At 32.5% G+C, this 21,157-nt stretch overlaps 1 protein-coding gene across 1 annotated transcript in view; it reads right to left on the reverse strand.

The window, feature by feature from the left end:
• Positions 1-14,048: 14,048 nt before the first annotated feature.
• LOC110955092 (xylosyltransferase 1-like) overlaps positions 14,049-21,157 on the reverse strand; it is a 44,312-nt gene continuing 37,203 nt past the window's right edge. Inside the window, exon 11 of the mRNA XM_022199944.2 lies at positions 14,049-20,158. Coding sequence (XP_022055636.2) covers positions 19,836-20,158 — 323 coding nt within the window. The 3' untranslated portion in view covers positions 14,049-19,835. The remainder of the gene's footprint in view (positions 20,159-21,157) is intronic.

The following is a 21,157-nucleotide window of genomic DNA, read 5'->3' on the forward strand; positions in this document are numbered from 1 at the left end:
TAAACTATGAGATTTTTTGTCACATTTTAGGCGACATTATAAACTATGATGTTTTTATCATATTTTGGACGACATTATAAACTATGACGTTTTTGTCACATTTTGGATGACATTATAAACTATGACGTTTTGCCATATTTTGGACGACATACCAAACTATGACTTTTTTGTCACATTTTGGATGACATTATAAACTATGACGTTTTGCCATATTTTGGACGACATACCAAACTATGACTTTTTTGTCACATTTTAGGCGACATTATAAACTATGACGTTTTGCCATATTTTGGACGACATACTAAACTATGACTTTTTTGTCATATTTTGGATGACATTGTAAACTATGACGTTTTTGCCATATTTTGGACGACATACCAAACTATGAGGTTTTTATCATATTTTGGATGACATACTAAACTATGAGATTTTTTTGTCACATTTTAGGCGACATTATAAACTATGATGTTTTTATCATATTTTGGACAACATTATAAACTATGACGTTTTTGCCATATTTTGGACGACATACCAAACTATGACGTTTTTGTCACATTTTGGACGACATTATAAACTATGACGTTTTTTTCAGTTTTTGGACGACATACTAAACTACGACGTTTTTGTCACATTTTGGATGACATACTAAACTATGAGATTTTTTGTCACATTTTAGGAACAATATAAACTATGAGATTTTTTGTCACATTTTAGGCGACATTATAAACTATGATGTTTTTATCATATTTTGGACAACATTATAAACTATGACGTTCTTATCACATTTTGGACGACATACCAAACTATGACGTTTTTGTCACATTTTGGACGACATTATAAACTATGACGTTTTTTTCAGTTTTTGGACGACATACTAAACTATGACGTTTTTGTCACATTTTAGACGACAGTAAACTATTACGTTTTGTCACATTTTGGACGACATACTAAACTATGAGATTTTTTGTCACATTTTAGGCGACATTATAAACTATGATGTTTTTATCATATTTTGGACGACATTATAAACTATGATGTTTTTGTCACATTTTGGACGACATTATAAACTATGATGTTTTTGTCACATTTTGGATGACATTACAAACTATGAGATTTATGTCATATTTTGGACGACATTATAAACTATGATGTTTTTGTCACATTTTGGACGACATACTAAACTATGAGATTTTTTGGCACATTTTAGGCGACATTATAAACTATGACGTTCTTGTCACATTTTGGACGACATTATAAACTATGACGTTTTTGCCATATTTTGGACGACATACTAAACTATGAGATTTTTTGTCACATTTTAGGCGACATTATAAACTATGATGTTTTTATCATATTTTGGACAACATTATAAACTATGACGTTCTTGTCACATTTTGGACGACATTATAAACTATGACGTTTTTGCCATATTTTGGACGACATTATAAACTATGACATTTTTTTCAGTTTTTGGACGACATACTAAACTATGACGTTTTTGTCATATTTTGGACGACATACTAAGCTATGACTTTTTAAAAAATCCTTTGGCCTTTTCTAGGCTTTATTTGACAGAAGAGATTGTGATAGACAGGGAATGGGGAGAAGAGTTTGGGAAAGACATGCAGCAAAGGGCTGCGAGCGGGAATCAAACCCGGCTGCTGCATCGGAGACCAGTCTTTATACATGGTTCGCCTGCTTAACCCATTGAACTATACAGGCACCCCATAAAGTACGATGTTTTGTCAGATTTTGGACGACATACTGAAGTGTGACGTTTTTGTCATATTTTTGGTCATATATTGAATGACTTACTGAACCATGACGTTCTGGTCATATTTTTGTCAAATTTTTGGCGACAAACTAAAATATGACGTTTTTGCCATATTTTGGATGACATACCAAAGTATGACGTTTTTGTCACATTTTGGACAACATACTAAACTATGACGTTTTTGTCACATTTTGGATGACATACTAAACTATTACATTTTTGTCATATTTTGGACGACATACTAAACTATGACGTTTTTTCATATTTTGGACGACGTACTAAACTATGACGTTTTTGTCACATTTTGGACGACATACTAAACTACGATTTTTAGTCATATTTTGGACGACATACTAAACTATGACGTTTTTGTCATATTTTGGATGACATACTAAACTATGACGTTTTTGTCATATTTTTGGTCATATATTGAATGACATACTGAACCATGACGTTCTGGTCATATTTTTGTCAAATTTTTGGCGACAAACTAAAATATGACGTTTTCGGTCATATTTTGGATGATATACCAAATATGACGTTTTTGTCACATTTTGGATGACATACTAAACTATGATGTTTCTGTCACATTTTGGATGACATACTAAACTATGACTTTTTTTTCATATTTTGGACGACATTATAAATTATGACGTTTTTGTCATATTTTGGATGGCATGCTAAACTATGACATTTTTGTCATATTTTGGATGACATACTAAACTATGACGTTTTTTCATATTTTGGACGACGTACTAAACTGTGACGTTTTTGTCACATTTTGGACGACATACTAAACTATGATTTTTAGTCATATTTTGGACGACATACTAAACTATGACGTTTTTGTCACATTTTGGACGACATACTAAACTATGACGTTTTTGTCACATTTTGGATGACATACTAAACTATGATGTTTTTGTCATATTTTGGACGACATATTAAACTATGACGTTTTTGTCATATTTTTGGTCATATATTGAATGACATACTGAACCATGACGTTCTGGTCATATTTTTGTCAAATTTTTGGCGACAAACTAAAATATGACGTTTTCGGTCATATTTTGGATGATATACCAAATATGACGTTTTTGTCACATTTTGGATGACATACTAAACTATGATGTTTCTGTCACATTTTGGATGACATACTAAACTATGACTTTTTTTTCATATTTTGGACGACATAAATTATGACGTTTTTGGTCATATATTGAATGACATACTGAACCATGACGTTCTGGTCATATTTTTGTCAAATTTTTGGCGACAAACTAAAATATGACGTTTTCGGTCATATTTTGGATGATATACCAAATATGACGTTTTTGTCACATTTTGGATGACATACTAAACTATGATGTTTCTGTCACATTTTGGATGACATACTAAACTATGACTTTTTTTCATATTTTGGACGACATTATAAATTATGACGTTTTTGTCATATTTTGGATGGCATGCTAAACTATGACATTTTTGTCATATTTTGGATGACATACTAAACTATGACGTTTTTTCATATTTTGGACGACGTACTAAACTGTGACGTTTTTGTCACATTTTGGACGACATACCAAACTATGACTTTTTTGTCACATTTTAGGCGACATTATAAACTATGACGTTTTGCCATATTTTGGACGACATACTAAACTATGACTTTTTTGTCATATTTTGGATGACATTGTAAACTATGACGTTTTTGCCATATTTTGGACGACATACCAAACTATGAGGTTTTTATCATATTTTGGATGACATACTAAACTATGAGATTTTTTTGTCACATTTTAGGCGACATTATAAACTATGATGTTTTTATCATATTTTGGACAACATTATAAACTATGACGTTCTTGTCACATTTTGGACGACATTATAAACTATGACGTTTTTGCCATATTTTGGACGACATACCAAACTATGACGTTTTTGTCACATTTTGGACGACATTATAAACTATGACGTTTTTTTCAGTTTTTGGACGACATACTAAACTACGACGTTTTTGTCACATTTTGGATGACATACTAAACTATGAGATTTTTTGTCACATTTTAGGAACAATATAAACTATGAGATTTTTTGTCACATTTTAGGCGACATTATAAACTATGATGTTTTTATCATATTTTGGACAACATTATAAACTATGACGTTCTTATCACATTTTGGACGACATACCAAACTATGACGTTTTTGTCACATTTTAGACGACAGTAAACTATTACGTTTTGTCACATTTTGGACGACATACTAAACTATGAGATTTTTTGTCACATTTTAGGCGACATTATAAACTATGATGTTTTTATCATATTTTGGACGACATAAACTATGATGTTTTTGTCACATTTTGGACGACATTATAAACTATGATGTTTTTGTCACATTTTGGATGACATTACAAACTATGAGATTTAGTCATATTTTGGACGACATACTAAACTATGACGTTTTTGTCACATTTTGGACGACATACTAAACTATGACGTTTTTGTCACATTTTGGATGACATACTAAACTATGATGTTTTTGTCATATTTTGGACGACATATTAAACTATGACGTTTTTGTCATATTTTTGGTCATATATTGAATGACATACTGAACCATGACGTTCTGGTCATATTTTTGTCAAATTTTTGGCGACAAACTAAAATATGACGTTTTCGGTCATATTTTGGATGATATACCAAATATGACGTTTTTGTCACATTTTGGATGACATACTAAACTATGATGTTTCTGTCACATTTTGGATGACATACTAAACTATGACTTTTTTTTCATATTTTGGACGACATAAATTATGACGTTTTTGGTCATATATTGAATGACATACTGAACCATGACGTTCTGGTCATATTTTTGTCAAATTTTTGGCGACAAACTAAAATATGACGTTTTCGGTCATATTTTGGATGATATACCAAATATGACGTTTTTGTCACATTTTGGATGACATACTAAACTATGATGTTTCTGTCACATTTTGGATGACATACTAAACTATGACTTTTTTTTCATATTTTGGACGACATTATAAATTATGACGTTTTTGTCATATTTTGGATGGCATGCTAAACTATGACATTTTTGTCATATTTTGGATGACATACTAAACTATGACGTTTTTTCATATTTTGGACGACGTACTAAACTGTGACGTTTTTGTCACATTTTGGACGACATACCAAACTATGACTTTTTTGTCACATTTTAGGCGACATTATAAACTATGACGTTTTGCCATATTTTGGACGACATACTAAACTATGACTTTTTTGTCATATTTTGGATGACATTGTAAACTATGACGTTTTTGCCATATTTTGGACGACATACCAAACTATGAGGTTTTTATCATATTTTGGATGACATACTAAACTATGAGATTTTTTTGTCACATTTTAGGCGACATTATAAACTATGATGTTTTTATCATATTTTGGACAACATTATAAACTATGACGTTCTTGTCACATTTTGGACGACATTATAAACTATGACGTTTTTGCCATATTTTGGACGACATACCAAACTATGACGTTTTTGTCACATTTTGGACGACATTATAAACTATGACGTTTTTTTCAGTTTTTGGACGACATACTAAACTACGACGTTTTTGTCACATTTTGGATGACATACTAAACTATGAGATTTTTTGTCACATTTTAGGAACAATATAAACTATGAGATTTTTTGTCACATTTTAGGCGACATTATAAACTATGATGTTTTTATCATATTTTGGACAACATTATAAACTATGACGTTCTTATCACATTTTGGACGACATACCAAACTATGACGTTTTTGTCACATTTTAGACGACAGTAAACTATTACGTTTTGTCACATTTTGGACGACATACTAAACTATGAGATTTTTTGTCACATTTTAGGCGACATTATAAACTATGATGTTTTTATCATATTTTGGACGACATAAACTATGATGTTTTTGTCACATTTTGGACGACATTATAAACTATGATGTTTTTGTCACATTTTGGATGACATTACAAACTATGAGATTTAGTCATATTTTGGACGACATACTAAACTATGACGTTTTTGTCACATTTTGGACGACATACTAAACTATGACGTTTTTGTCACATTTTGGATGACATACTAAACTATGATGTTTTTGTCATATTTTGGACGACATATTAAACTATGACGTTTTTGTCATATTTTTGGTCATATATTGAATGACATACTGAACCATGACGTTCTGGTCATATTTTTGTCAAATTTTTGGCGACAAACTAAAATATGACGTTTTCGGTCATATTTTGGATGATATACCAAATATGACGTTTTTGTCACATTTTGGATGACATACTAAACTATGATGTTTCTGTCACATTTTGGATGACATACTAAACTATGACTTTTTTTTCATATTTTGGACGACATAAATTATGACGTTTTTGGTCATATATTGAATGACATACGGAACCATGACGTTCTGGTCATATTTTTGTCAAATTTTTGGCGACAAACTAAAATATGACGTTTTCGGTCATATTTTGGATGATATACCAAATATGACGTTTTTGTCACATTTTGGATGACATACTAAACTATGATGTTTCTGTCACATTTTGGATGACATACTAAACTATGACTTTTTTTTCATATTTTGGACGACATTATAAATTATGACGTTTTTGTCATATTTTGGATGGCATGCTAAACTATGACATTTTTGTCATATTTTGGATGACATACTAAACTATGACGTTTTTTCATATTTTGGACGACGTACTAAACTGTGACGTTTTTGTCACATTTTGGACGACATACCAAACTATGACTTTTTTGTCACATTTTAGGCGACATTATAAACTATGACGTTTTGCCATATTTTGGACGACATACTAAACTATGACTTTTTTGTCATATTTTGGATGACATTGTAAACTATGACGTTTTTGCCATATTTTGGACGACATACCAAACTATGAGGTTTTTATCATATTTTGGATGACATACTAAACTATGAGATTTTTTTGTCACATTTTAGGCGACATTATAAACTATGATGTTTTTATCATATTTTGGACAACATTATAAACTATGACGTTCTTGTCACATTTTGGACGACATTATAAACTATGACGTTTTTGCCATATTTTGGACGACATACCAAACTATGACGTTTTTGTCACATTTTGGACGACATTATAAACTATGACGTTTTTTTCAGTTTTTGGACGACATACTAAACTACGACGTTTTTGTCACATTTTGGATGACATACTAAACTATGAGATTTTTGTCACATTTTAGGAACAATATAAACTATGAGATTTTTTGTCACATTTTAGGCGACATTATAAACTATGATGTTTTTATCATATTTTGGACAACATTATAAACTATGACGTTCTTATCACATTTTGGACGACATACCAAACTATGACGTTTTTGTCACATTTTAGACGACAGTAAACTATTACGTTTTGTCACATTTTGGACGACATACTAAACTATGAGATTTTTTGTCACATTTTAGGCGACATTATAAACTATGATGTTTTTATCATATTTTGGACGACATTATAAACTATGATGTTTTTGTCACATTTTGGACGACATTATAAACTATGATGTTTTTGTCACATTTTGGATGACATTACAAACTATGAGATTTATGTCATATTTTGGACGACATTATAAACTATGATGTTTTTGTCACATTTTGGACGACATACTAAACTATGAGATTTTTTGGCACATTTTAGGCGACATTATAAACTATGACGTTCTTGTCACATTTTGGACGACATTATAAACTATGACGTTTTTGCCATATTTTGGACGATATACTAAACTATGAGATTTTTTGTCACATTTTAGGCGACATTATAAACTATGATGTTTTTATCATATTTTGGACAACATTATAAACTATGACGTTCTTGTCACATTTTGGACGACATTATAAACTATGACGTTTTTGCCATATTTTGGACGACATTATAAACTGTGACATTTTTTTCAGTTTTTGGACGACATACTAAACTATGACGTTTTTGTCATATTTTGGACGACATACTAAGCTATGACTTTTTAAAAAATCCTTTGGCCTTTTCTAGGCTTTATTTGACAGAAGAGATTGTGATAGACAGGGAATGGGGAGAAGAGTTTGGGAAAGACATGCAGGAAAGGGCTGCGAGCGGGAATCAAACCCGGCTGCTGCATCGGAGACCAGTCTTTATACATGGTTCGCCTGCTTAACCCATTGAACTATACAGGCACCCCATAAAGTACGATGTTTTGTCAGATTTTGGACGACATACTGAAGTGTGACGTTTTTGTCATATTTTTGGTCATATATTGAATGACTTACTGAACCATGACGTTCTGGTCATATTTTTGTCAAATTTTTGGCGACAAACTAAAATATGACGTTTTTGCCATATTTTGGATGACATACCAAAGTATGACGTTTTTGTCACATTTTGGACAACATACTAAACTATGACGTTTTTGTCACATTTTGGATGACATACTAAACTATTACATTTTTGTCATATTTTGGACGACATACTAAACTATGACTTTTTTTTCATATTTTGGACGACATTATAAATTATGACGTTTTTGTCATATTTTGGATGGCATGCTAAACTATGACATTTTTGTCATATTTTGGATGACATACTAAACTATGACGTTTTTTCATATTTTGGACGACGTACTAAACTGTGACGTTTTTGTCACATTTTGGACGACATACTAAACTATGATTTTTAGTCATATTTTGGACGACATACTAAACTATGACGTTTTTGTCACATTTTGGACGACATACTAAACTATGACGTTTTTGTCACATTTTGGATGACATACTAAACTATGATGTTTTTGTCATATTTTGGACGACATATTAAACTATGACGTTTTTGTCATATTTTTGGTCATATATTGAATGACATACTGAACCATGACGTTCTGGTCATATTTTTGTCAAATTTTTGGCGACAAACTAAAATATGACGTTTTCGGTCATATTTTGGATGATATACCAAATATGACGTTTTTGTCACATTTTGGATGACATACTAAACTATGATGTTTCTGTCACATTTTGGATGACATACTAAACTATGACTTTTTTTTCATATTTTGGACGACATAAATTATGACGTTTTTGGTCATATATTGAATGACATACTGAACCATGACGTTCTGGTCATATTTTTGTCAAATTTTTGGCGACAAACTAAAATATGACGTTTTCGGTCATATTTTGGATGATATACCAAATATGACGTTTTTGTCACATTTTGGATGACATACTAAACTATGATGTTTCTGTCACATTTTGGATGACATACTAAACTATGACTTTTTTTTCATATTTTGGACGACATTATAAATTATGACGTTTTTGTCATATTTTGGATGGCATGCTAAACTATGACATTTTTGTCATATTTTGGATGACATACTAAACTATGACGTTTTTTCATATTTTGGACGACGTACTAAACTGTGACGTTTTTGTCACATTTTGGACGACATACTAAACTATGACGTTTTTGTCACATTTTGGACGACATACTAAACTATGACGTTTTTGTCACATTTTGGATGACATACTAAACTATGATGTTTTTGTCATATTTTGGACGACATATTAAACTATGACGTTTTTGTCATATTTTTGGTCATATATTGAATGACATACTGAACCATGACGTTCTGGTCATATTTTTGTCAAATTTTTGGCGACAAACTAAAATATGACGTTTTCGGTCATATTTTGGATGATATACCAAATATGACGTTTTTGTCACATTTTGGATGACATACTAAACTATGATGTTTCTGTCACATTTTGGATGACATACTAAACTATGACTTTTTTTTCATATTTTGGACGACATATTAAACTATGACGTTTTTGTCATATTTTTGGTCATATATTGAATGACATACTGAACCATGACGTTCTGGTCATATTTTTGTCAAATTTTTGGTGACAAACTAAACTATGACGTTTTTGTCACATTTTGGACGACATACTAAACTATGACGTTTTTGTCACATTTTGGATGACATACTAAACTATGATGTTTTTGTCATATTTTGGACGACATATTAAACTATGACGTTTTTGTCATATTTTTGGTCATATATTGAATGACATACTGAACCATGACGTTCTGGTCATATTTTTGTCAAATTTTTGGCGACAAACTAAAATATGACGTTTTCGGTCATATTTTGGATGATATACCAAATATGACGTTTTTGTCACATTTTGGATGACATACTAAACTATGATGTTTCTGTCACATTTTGGATGACATACTAAACTATGACTTTTTTTTCATATTTTGGACGACATAAATTATGATGTTTTTGTCATATTTTGGATGACATACTAAACTATGACGTTTTTTCATATTTTGGACGACGTACTAAACTGTGACGTTTTTGTCACATTTTGGACGACATACTAAACTATGATTTTTAGTCATATTTTGGACGACATACTAAACTATGACTTTTTTTTCATATTTTGGACGACATAAATTATGACGTTTTTGTCATATTTTGGATGACATACTAAACTATGACGTTTTTGTCACATTTTGGACGACATACTAAACTATGACGTTTTTGTCACATTTTGGATGACATACTAAACTATGATGTTTTTGTCATATTTTGGACGACATATTAAACTATGACGTTTTTGTCATATTTTTGGTCATATATTGAATGACATACTGAACCATGACGTTCTGGTCATATTTTTGTCAAATTTTTGGCGACAAACTAAAATATGACGTTTTCGGTCATATTTTGGATGATATACCAAATATGACGTTTTTGTCACATTTTGGATGACATACTAAACTATGATGTTTCTGTCACATTTTGGATGACATACTAAACTATGACTTTTTTTTCATATTTTGGACGACATTATAAATTATGACGTTTTTGTCATATTTTGGATGGCATGCTAAACTATGACATTTTTGTCATATTTTGGATGACATACTAAACTATGACGTTTTTTCATATTTTGGACGACGTACTAAACTGTGACGTTTTTGTCACATTTTGGACGACATACTAAACTATGATTTTTAGTCATATTTTGGACGACATACTAAACTATGACGTTTTTGTCACATTTTGGACGACATACTAAACTATGACGTTTTTGTCACATTTTGGATGACATACTAAACTATGATGTTTTTGTCATATTTTGGACGACATATTAAACTATGATGTTTTTGTCATATTTTTGGTTATATATTGAATGACATACTGAACCATGACGTTCTGGTCATATTTTTGTCAAATTTTTGGCGACAAACTAAAATATGACGTTTTCAGTCATATTTTGGATGATATACCAAATATGACGTTTTTGTCACATTTTGGATGACATACTAAACTATGACGTTTTTGTCACATTTTGGATGACATACTAAAATATGACGGTTTTGTCATATTTTGGACGACATACTAAACTATGATGTTTCTGTCACATTTTGGATGACATACTAAACTATGACGTTTTTTTTCATATTTTGGACGACATACTAAACTATGACGTTAAATTTGTTTTGGCCTTTTGTAGGCTTTATTTGACAGGAGAGCTAGTGATAGACAGAAAATGGGGAGAAGAGTTTGGGGAAGACATGCAGCAAAGGGCAGTGAGCAGGAATTGAACCCAGGCTGCTGCGTCAGAGACCAGTCTTTATACGTGGTTAACCAGCTCAACCCACTGAGCTATACAGACGCCCCATAAAATATGAAGTTTTTGTCACATTTTGGACCACATACTAAACTATGACGTTTTTGTCATATTTTGGATGACATTATAAACTATGACATTTTTACCATATTTTGGACGACATACTATGACGTTTTTTTACATTTTGGATGACATACTAAACTATGACGTTTTTTCATATTTCGGACGACATACTGAACCATGATGTTCTGGTCATATTTTTCTCAAATTTTTGGCGACAAGCTAAACGAAGATGTTTTTGTCACATTTTGGACATCATACTAAACTATGACGTTTTTGGTCAAATTTTGGACGACATACTAAAGTTTTACGTTTTTGTCACATTTTGGACATCATACTAAACTATGACGTTTGTCATCATATATTGGACGACATACCAAATTATGACTTTATTGGTCATATTTTGGACGACATACCAAACTATGAAGTTTTTGTCACATTTCGGACGACATACTAAACTATGATAGCTTGGTTTTGACGCGAGCTATCGCGGGATTTCGGAACGAGATTTGCTTTCAAGCGTCCTGAGATTTGGATACAGACCACAACAAAGAGCGATCGCCAGGTAATGTGGAGGTTTTCGTTCACTTCTCATCTCTAGTATTTTGTGGGACACTCACTGAGTCTATATGAGCCGGTCAGTGTGGGGCAAAAAGCACGTTAGGGTGGACTTTGACGCAGGGATGCCAGCTACCCCATACTTTTCACTAGCCAAGCTGCTAGCTAAGCTGCCTGCCTGGCTAAATACTGGAGTTATGTCGAAAATTCATTTCTCCATCACTCACATGTATGAAATTACATATGGAAACAGACCCCAGGTTGAAAAAAAACTGAAGTTCCCCTTTAACTTTGAGTCTGATGTAATAGATTTACTGACCACCAGGAGGCGGCAGCGACCTGAGAAACTGAGAAAACTGCAGTAAGTCACCAAGGTAGAACTAATAAATGTGTTTTAATAAAAGACAAGTTGGTTCTACTTTCAATTAAATACAGAAAATCAACACTGAATTATTAAGGAGTACAAAGTTTCAATAATGACAAATCTGATTTTTGATATTCAAGTTTACTTGTTAGGGATTCAAAACTATTTCAAAATAGTCAAAAGAACTTGGATGAAGATAAAAGTAAAATAAATATAATTTGATGAATCTGAGGAGATTTTGTGTGTTTTTAAAGTTCTGTACTCCAAACATGAACATAAATATCTCAGATAAATAGAATTAATATTAAAATCTGTCAGTTTCTGCAGTGTAAACTAATCTTGTGCCGACTGATAAATACAGAAATGAACTAATTATTACCAGCGCACAGCTAAAATATTAATTATTAAAAACAATCTGACAAAAAAAGATTCTTAAACATTTTAGAGTTTTATTCTGAAACATTTTCACCAAAATATCCTGAATTCTTGAGAGAAACCTTGAATATAATATGATTTTAATGAGATAAATGTCTAATAGTTGCTATTTGCACTAATATTATTACTTAAATATCAGCTTTATATAATGAAGGGCTGAATTTTCAGTAGTTTTAGATGCCCCTGATGGTGTTTTAACCATTTAGGCTGGTTATTAGAATTCTTGTATAAATACTAGAATTGAGTTAAATTTGTTGAAATAAACTTTTTAGTCATATTTTGAAGCATGTTCACCAAAATATCCATTTTTTAAAAAAAATGAAAAACCTTTAATTTAAGCTGACACTAGTGGGATAAATGTCTAATTGCTCTTCCTATTAATAATATTAATGAATCTCAGCTTTAAATAATATTTTCCTGTTATTTTAATAGTTTTTGACGCCCCTGATGGTCTTTTTAACCATTTAACCTGCTTATAATTAGAATTCTCATATAAATATTAGAAATGCGCTGAATTTATCCTGGATTTCTATGGAAAAACCTTCAATTTAAGTTGATTTTAGAGAAATGTCTGTTAATTGCTATTCTTATTAATATTATTAATGAAATCTCAGCTATAAATAACATGCTGATGATATTTTAATAGTTATAGACGCCTGTTTTTAACCATTTAACCTGCTTAGAATTACAATCCATGTATAAATACTAGAAATAAGTTAAATTTGTTTTGGTTTTTTAGGGAAATATTCAATATTTTCTGATGTTTTAGCTCAATAGACTGCATTTCTTCCAGAGGTTAAAGGTTAATTTTGTCCTGGTTTGTGTCACGTGTTCATTAATTATCTCTGCGCTTCCAGTCGATTAATCGATCCGATTTATTGATGATTCCATCACAGCCGGCTGCAGATCCAGAAATAAAACCAGAGACGTGAACTCAGGTAAATAAAAACATCTGGAAGCTGCGTGTTGATACTCAGTGATGAATATATCTCTCAAAAGTTCAATTACAAACTTGAACAAAGAGCATTTTCTTCAGTTAAAAATGTTAAAGCAGCGGAAAACAACATCGGAAAAGGAGGCAACAAAATAAGACGCAGACGCTTTAAAGGGAGATTCAGTTTTATTTCCAAAAAAAAAAAACTTCAAAACCACTAAAGGTCATTTATAAGGCATTCACAACAGTTTGGTTTCTGAACATTAGAGACGGTTTCTGACGCTTTCAGAGGATTAAATGAGGAGTCACAGCTGTAAGGCACGACACGAGTCCCAGCAGAGACGACAACAAACAAACAAACACACACACAAACAAACAGAACGTCTGGATATGAAACAAACAGAGAAATGAAACCTCTCGGCTGGGATTTTCCTCCACAATCGAACATCTTCACGCCATCGAAACGTCTTAAAGAGCATCACAGCACATCGTCTATTTAGTATTTTTACAAAATACCGATCTACACAAAAAAAGTCACTCGTCGTATGAAAAACGACTCTAAAGTCTGTGTTTACTTTGAGTTCAGGTTTGAAATTTGGCAAATAACAGCAGAACATTTATCATTTTAAACAATAAATTATAGCATAAATATCACGTTCTGTTCGTGTCCTTTAAGTGTCGACTGTCACAGTTTTACCCTAAAATCAGAAAATAAACAAACTCTCACCTCCAGTTTCAGTCCCAATAATAGTAACACAATACTATTATTAATAATAATTATATTGTCTTATGGCAACTTCACATCCTGGAATAATTTAGTTAAAAAAGATGAAATATTAGTGGGTTTTTGGTAGTAAAGAAGAGTGTGGATGTACGGAGAACAAAATCATAAATATAAACACTAAATTAAATTATTAAACACAGAAAATAACTTATTTTTTTAATAAAGATGACAACTGAATTAATGTCTTAATTTATTTCTACATTTCCACAGATAAACAGTTTCTTTTAGGATATTTCCACATCGTTTTTCTAGTTTTATATCTATTTATTTCAGTATTTCTACATTTTATTTCGAAATTTGTTTGTTTTTGTATTCATTTCTGTATTTCTACATTTTCTTCATTTCTTTCAGTTTTAATTTCCACATTTCTACAGTTATTAGCTTCTGTTTTTGTAGATTTTTACAGGAATTGATTGCTTCTGTCTGATTCGCCCAGCTGGCCAATCCTGTTTTAGGCTGAGATTAGCTCCGCCCACCTAGTTAGCATAATCACATCTAAATGCATAAATAAATAAATTTAGACTTGCAGAAAAACAGCACACTGAAATAATGTTTTAAAAGTAAATGTACAAACGCAGAAACATCCGGATTGAAAACTGCTGTGTGGAAACGTAGAAATAAATTCAATATATTAATTTAATTGCCCATTTTCTGTAACAAAATATATCCAGCTCTTAATTAATGCATTATTAATTAATTACTTAATTAATTTTAATTAAATGTTTTGGCCTCTGGAGAATTGCACCAACAAGGATTATGATTTAGACTGAGAAAATCCTTCAGAAATCACCTCGAAACGTCTTAAATTAATTTAATTTATAAACAGCTGGTGTGAAATGGACAACTAGTTCTTTTTCCAGATGATTTGTTGCACTGTTTGTTTGTTGTTTGGCTCCGTGCAGCGCAGAAAGCTAGCGGCTTCCATTTGTTATGCTAAGCTAAGCTAAGCTAAGCAGCTTCATAAACCTGAACATCGAACTCTCAGCAATTAAGTCTTAATTTGTCAAAATACTGCTATAAAATGGAAAATACCACATTAAAATGTTAAGTCAACATTTAAAGGTGGTTTTAAACACTGAGCTGCTGTTTAGAATTTATTTATGAATTTTACGATCACATTAAAATTAACCTCTGTCTATAAAAACATCAGCAAAGTTTCTCTTTATGTATTTTTCAGAGCTAATTATTTAAGATTAATCTTGATAAAAACCAAACAGGGCAGATTTGATCCTTACTGGTGCAATCCCAGTGAAACAACACAAACCTACAGGTGTGTTTAAATGTGTGAACAGCTCCTCCTGCTGAAACAAAGAAATCTGGTTCAGAGAAGTTAAATCGGAGCTTAAAAAAAAAAAAAAAAAAAAAACTGTCCAAATTTACAGATTTCAGCTTCCTAAATGTGAATGTGTCGTTTTTTTCCTGCTAAACTGAACATATTCAGACAAAACATAACATTTTAAGCTTTGATTCAGACTTTTCACCATTTTCTGACACTTTATCAACCAAAAAAAAAAAAAAAAAAAAAAAAAAAAAAAATCAAGAATATAATCTGTATTTGCTTTTCACATCATTATGAAGGGAGTAGTTTAACTGTAATACCGATAAGCTGCCTCATAATTATCTGTTTGGCATCTTAAGTCAATTAAAAAGGAAAATTAAACACCTCAGCTGTTGCTAATAGTGTCAGAAATGTGGAACATAAATTTAAAAAATGACTAAACCTGGCTGACTAATGAGGAGGAGGCCGTTTATCGCTGTTAAAACTGGTCAAACTGACAGATTCAAACACTCTAAATCAGCTTTCAGAAACAAAAAACGACTGAAAAAGAACAAGCGTTGAATCTAAAGTTCTGAATAAATTACTGGATGCCGGTTTGTACAGCAGATAAGGAAGTAAAAACAAGAAGAAAAGAAAAAAAAACGAGGAGAATCTCTTTGAGCAGAACGAACGTCTTACTTCAAGTGTGAAGGATTCAATCATGGCACAGAAAGAAAACATGAGCCAGAGCCGGGCAGGAAACAGGAAGTAAACGACAGGAAGTCAAAGAAAAAGTCACTTATTTACTGAAGATTAACGTTAAGAGGAATAAAGTTAAAGAAAGTGAAGCTTTTTATAGAGGAAAACAACCGAAGTCTGACTTTTTAATGTGTTTTTAATGCTTTTTAACAAGTATATTAGTGTAATTTGTAATTTTGGAGATTAAAAAAAACTATAATTTGTCAGGAAAAAACAAAACAAAAAAAGGGTAAACAGGAAGTGCTTTCTAGCAGATATCACAATTAAACTTCCTCGGCTGATTAGTTACATTAAGATAATTTTAAGTTAAATATGCAAATGAGGCATTACTAATGATGAAAGATGCTCTCATTTTCATAAATGTAGTAAAATAAACATCTAAATGTCTATTTTCTCTCCACTAGTCTGGAAAAAAAGACTATATTTGGAAGAAAAAAAGCAGACTTGTTTTTATGCTACATTAAAATGCTTCAAGTTTAGTATTTTTTTTTTAGAAATATGTCATTTAAAAGGAGAAATAAACTAGAATTTGTCAGGAAAAACAATAAAAAAATGCTAAACAAACACAATCTAGTAATTTTGAGACACTACAGGTGAATTATTCCCATTTAGATCATTATTTTGTAAAACTAATTGTCTGAAAGATTAAGTTTAAATATGCAAATGAGGCCTTATCTCATTGAATATGCACCAATATGCATGAATGTAGTAAAATAAACATCTAAATGTGGATTTTCTCTCCACTAGTCTGAATAAAAAACACGTTATTGAAGAAAAAAAACAAAATCTCTACACTGACAAGAACATAAACTCCTATATTTCTGCCTGTAGTCTCACCTTAAGTTGAAGCTCATTAATGATAATTTTTGTTGCAGTTTCTATAAATAAACCCGTAATTTTAAATCTGCAAAAATGATGCAGCAGCTAAAATTTAATAATAAAGGGAGAAAAGTTAACAGAAAGTCCTGCTAAAAGCTAATTAGCTCAGCTGAGATGTAATTAAGATGATCTAAATACAGATCTCTTTCTTTGTCAGTAAAATACAGTTTTACAGCTTTTAACTAATGCTTTTTTTGTAAAACAATAATATTTTATTAGCATAAAACACTAATATTTTGATTCGTGTTTACTTGCAACCGTTTAACATTATTTAAATAAAATATCAGAAAACTTCTTCTCCAAATATTTGCACAATAGTTTTGTGTTTAAAAATTCCGATGACTGGCTGGAAGTTTAGGAAGAATTAATCAGTGAAAATCATCTTTATGCTGCCAGAATAAAAATAGCAATTTAAGGGAATAAATAAGCAAATGAAATGTTTTATTAGTAGTTAATGATCAGATTTTTCCTGCCGACTCCTTCCCGGCTCTGGATGAAAAACATCTGCGGCTCAGAACGTTTCAGGCTCATTATCTCTGAAGAAAACAACACGCTGTAGAGCTTTATCTGCTAGAACGTTAAAATGTGAATTTATTTTCTAAAGACTGAAGGTAAAGTGGTCGATTTTATAGAAATTAAAAATTATAATTCCAGTTTGTGTTTAATTGTGAGAACAACCTTAATGTAATGTCAGTTTCTCTAAATATTATTTTTTGTGACAGCTATGTGGTTTATTTTGAAATCATTTTTCTCTGGAAGCAGCAAATGTGTTTGCTTTGAAATGTAATTTTCCAGAACTTTAAAAAAAAAAAAAAATCTATTTTGAATTTATCTGTTTAGAAATAAGTTTTAAATTTAAAATCGTACTTGTTCAAGTAGCTAAAATTTAACCACTTTCAGAAATTTAAATTTAAGCTGAAAACTCAGTTTGAAGCTGCAGCGAATCAGCTTCCTCTGCTGTGGTCATGTGACATTGATGACACCGATTGGTTGATGCATCACATGACCAAAGGAGCTCACCTCGATTGACTGGACGACATCGCTGATCGATCTGAATCTTTAAGTCTTAGTTTTTTCCAGTATAATTTTGCAAAGTATTAAATAGGGATGGGAATTTCGACTAATTTCCGAACTGAATTTTATTTATTTATTTATTTATTTTTATTTTTTTGGGGGGGGGGGCAGGCGGTGTAGGTTTGGAGAAATGAACGTGTCATCTGGAGGTCGACCGCCCCCTGCTACGTGTGCGTGTGACGGGAGGGGAGGAGGAGCTATTCTCTCCCTGGCTGCTCAGCCTGTTTACAAAGAAGCCGATGCAGAGGCGCGAAGAACAAGGTGCATGATGCTTAATGCAGCGTTTAACCGACTAGTAAAATACTAAACGTTTAATAAATGAGAAGGCAGTTAAACAATTAAAAGACTAGTCGCGCACATCCCTAGTATTAAACTTAATCTATAAATGAATTAGACTGTGGTGCAATATTTATAATGCTGTATGTTTAAACGTTAATATTTAAATTAGTTGGGTAAATTTGCACAATAAATGTGAGGTCTTGGTGAATAAATTGTTGATCTAATTCCTCCATTTCAAACGCTTTTAAATGTGAAGTTTAAATTAGGGATTTGGAAATATAAGATTTGAATCTGTAAACACTTTATAATCTGTCTTCATCACATTACTGAAATTCAATAACATTTTAAACAGGATTATTATTTTCCTCCTGAACATTTTCCTGTGATTAATTTGCACATTTCTGCTACTTTTTGTGATTTATACAGATCTGTATTACACTGACTGCTAATTTGAATACAACACTGCTTATTAGTAGTTTTATAACTCTTGCACCTGCTGATTGGCGACACTTTAAAAAAAAATCTGTGCATTAAAACCCCAGGTCAATGACAAGAACACCTGAAAAAATAAATGACAAACACAAGATTTAACTCTTGAATTAAAGCTCCAGATTTAAGCTGTTTGTCGTTTTTCTTTCTAAATAATGAGCTTAAAATCGAGCGTCCACGTCTGTTTTTGTGTAAACATGTAAAGCAAACTAACCAGGAGACAACTAGAGGTAAAGAGTTCTTCTGACGCTCCTCCATCACTCATTCACTCATTAACTCATTCACTCTCATTCATTCAAAGCTCCAGAGTCCCAAATTAAAGTGAGATCAGACTGAAGGAGACAGTTTTCCGTCATTTTCCCACAAACGTTAAATAAATAAATATCGGCTTTCCTTCATGTGTTGCCCGTCCTCCCTCAGTCCGGCTGCCTGCTACCTGATTCGTCCGTCGTCTCTGGGCGCGCTCAGTTCAGACTTGGGGTCAGGGCTGGCGGAGCTCCAGGCGGTGAGGCGGCAGCGCTGCATGACAGGGCAGGCGCTGGGCCCCGCGGAGCAGACGTCCGAGGCCGACCAGTGGGCCTCCAGCAGGCCGTCCAGCCAGCGGCGTAGCGGCGCCCCCGTCAGGCCGGCGTTGGCCTCGGCCTCCTCCACGGCGCCGAGGCTCACCGGCAGCCGCAGCACCGGGTTCAGGCCGTGGAAGCTCTGCTCCATGTAGGAGTTCCGGGCCGGGCCGCCATGCAGCCGCCGGGCCGCCTCTGGATCAGAAACACAATCAAGTTTAATGGTTTTACCTCATCACAAAAACACTGGAGGGAGAGCGGGGATAACAAGACATTTAGTCTAGATTTAGACTAGCTTTGGATGAGTTCTAAACTAGTTTAGGATTAGTTTTAGACTGATGTTGGACTTGGTTTAGAAGCAGTTTGGTCTGGTGTTGGACTGGTTTTAGACCTGATCTTAAAGTAGAGTTGGACTGGTTTTAGGATAAGTTTTACACTGTTTTAAATAGGTTTTGGACTAGTTTGGATGAGTTATAGACTGGTTTTGGGTTTGGTTTAGAACTTAGTCTAGTTCTAGAAAAAACTTACACTGGTTTCGATTTGGTTTTGGACTTGGACTTTGGATTGGTCTAGTTTTGGTCCTGATTTTGGACTGGTTTTAGCATCAGCTTAGAGCAGTTTCATGCTGGTTTGAGATCAGGTTTGCACTAATTTTGCACTAGATCATTCTAGATGTGGACAGGTACTGGACCTGGTTTTGGACTGCTTTTGAATTAGTGTGAGACTGATTTTAGACTCTTTCAAGGGTGGTGTTGAACTAGTTTAGTTTTGGACTGGTATTGGATCCAATTTTAGACTGGTTTTGGACAAGTTTTAAACTGGGTTTGGACTGGTTTTAGTTTAGCCATGGGCTTAGTTTTTTTTTTTTAAACGGGTATTGGACTAGTTTTTGATTTAGGTTGAATCTGAACTTGTTTTAGAACTAGTTTGGACAAGTTTTGGACTGGTATTGGAGTCATTGGACTTGAATTTAAATTGGTTTTTGGACTAGTTTTGGACTGGTATTGGACCTGATCTTGGACTGGTTTTAGACTACGTTTGGACTTAGTTGTGGACTGGTACTGGACTTGGTTTTGGACCGCTTTTAGAATGGCTTTGGACCAGCTCTGTTCATGGTTGTGGACTTATTTTAGGCTGTGTTTTAGGCACCTGGTTTTGAACTGGTTTCAGATTAGATTTGGACTTGGTTTTGAA

This window comes from Acanthochromis polyacanthus, chromosome 21 (genome assembly GCF_021347895.1).
Source record: "Acanthochromis polyacanthus isolate Apoly-LR-REF ecotype Palm Island chromosome 21, KAUST_Apoly_ChrSc, whole genome shotgun sequence".
Taxonomy (NCBI): domain Eukaryota; kingdom Metazoa; phylum Chordata; class Actinopteri; family Pomacentridae; genus Acanthochromis; species Acanthochromis polyacanthus.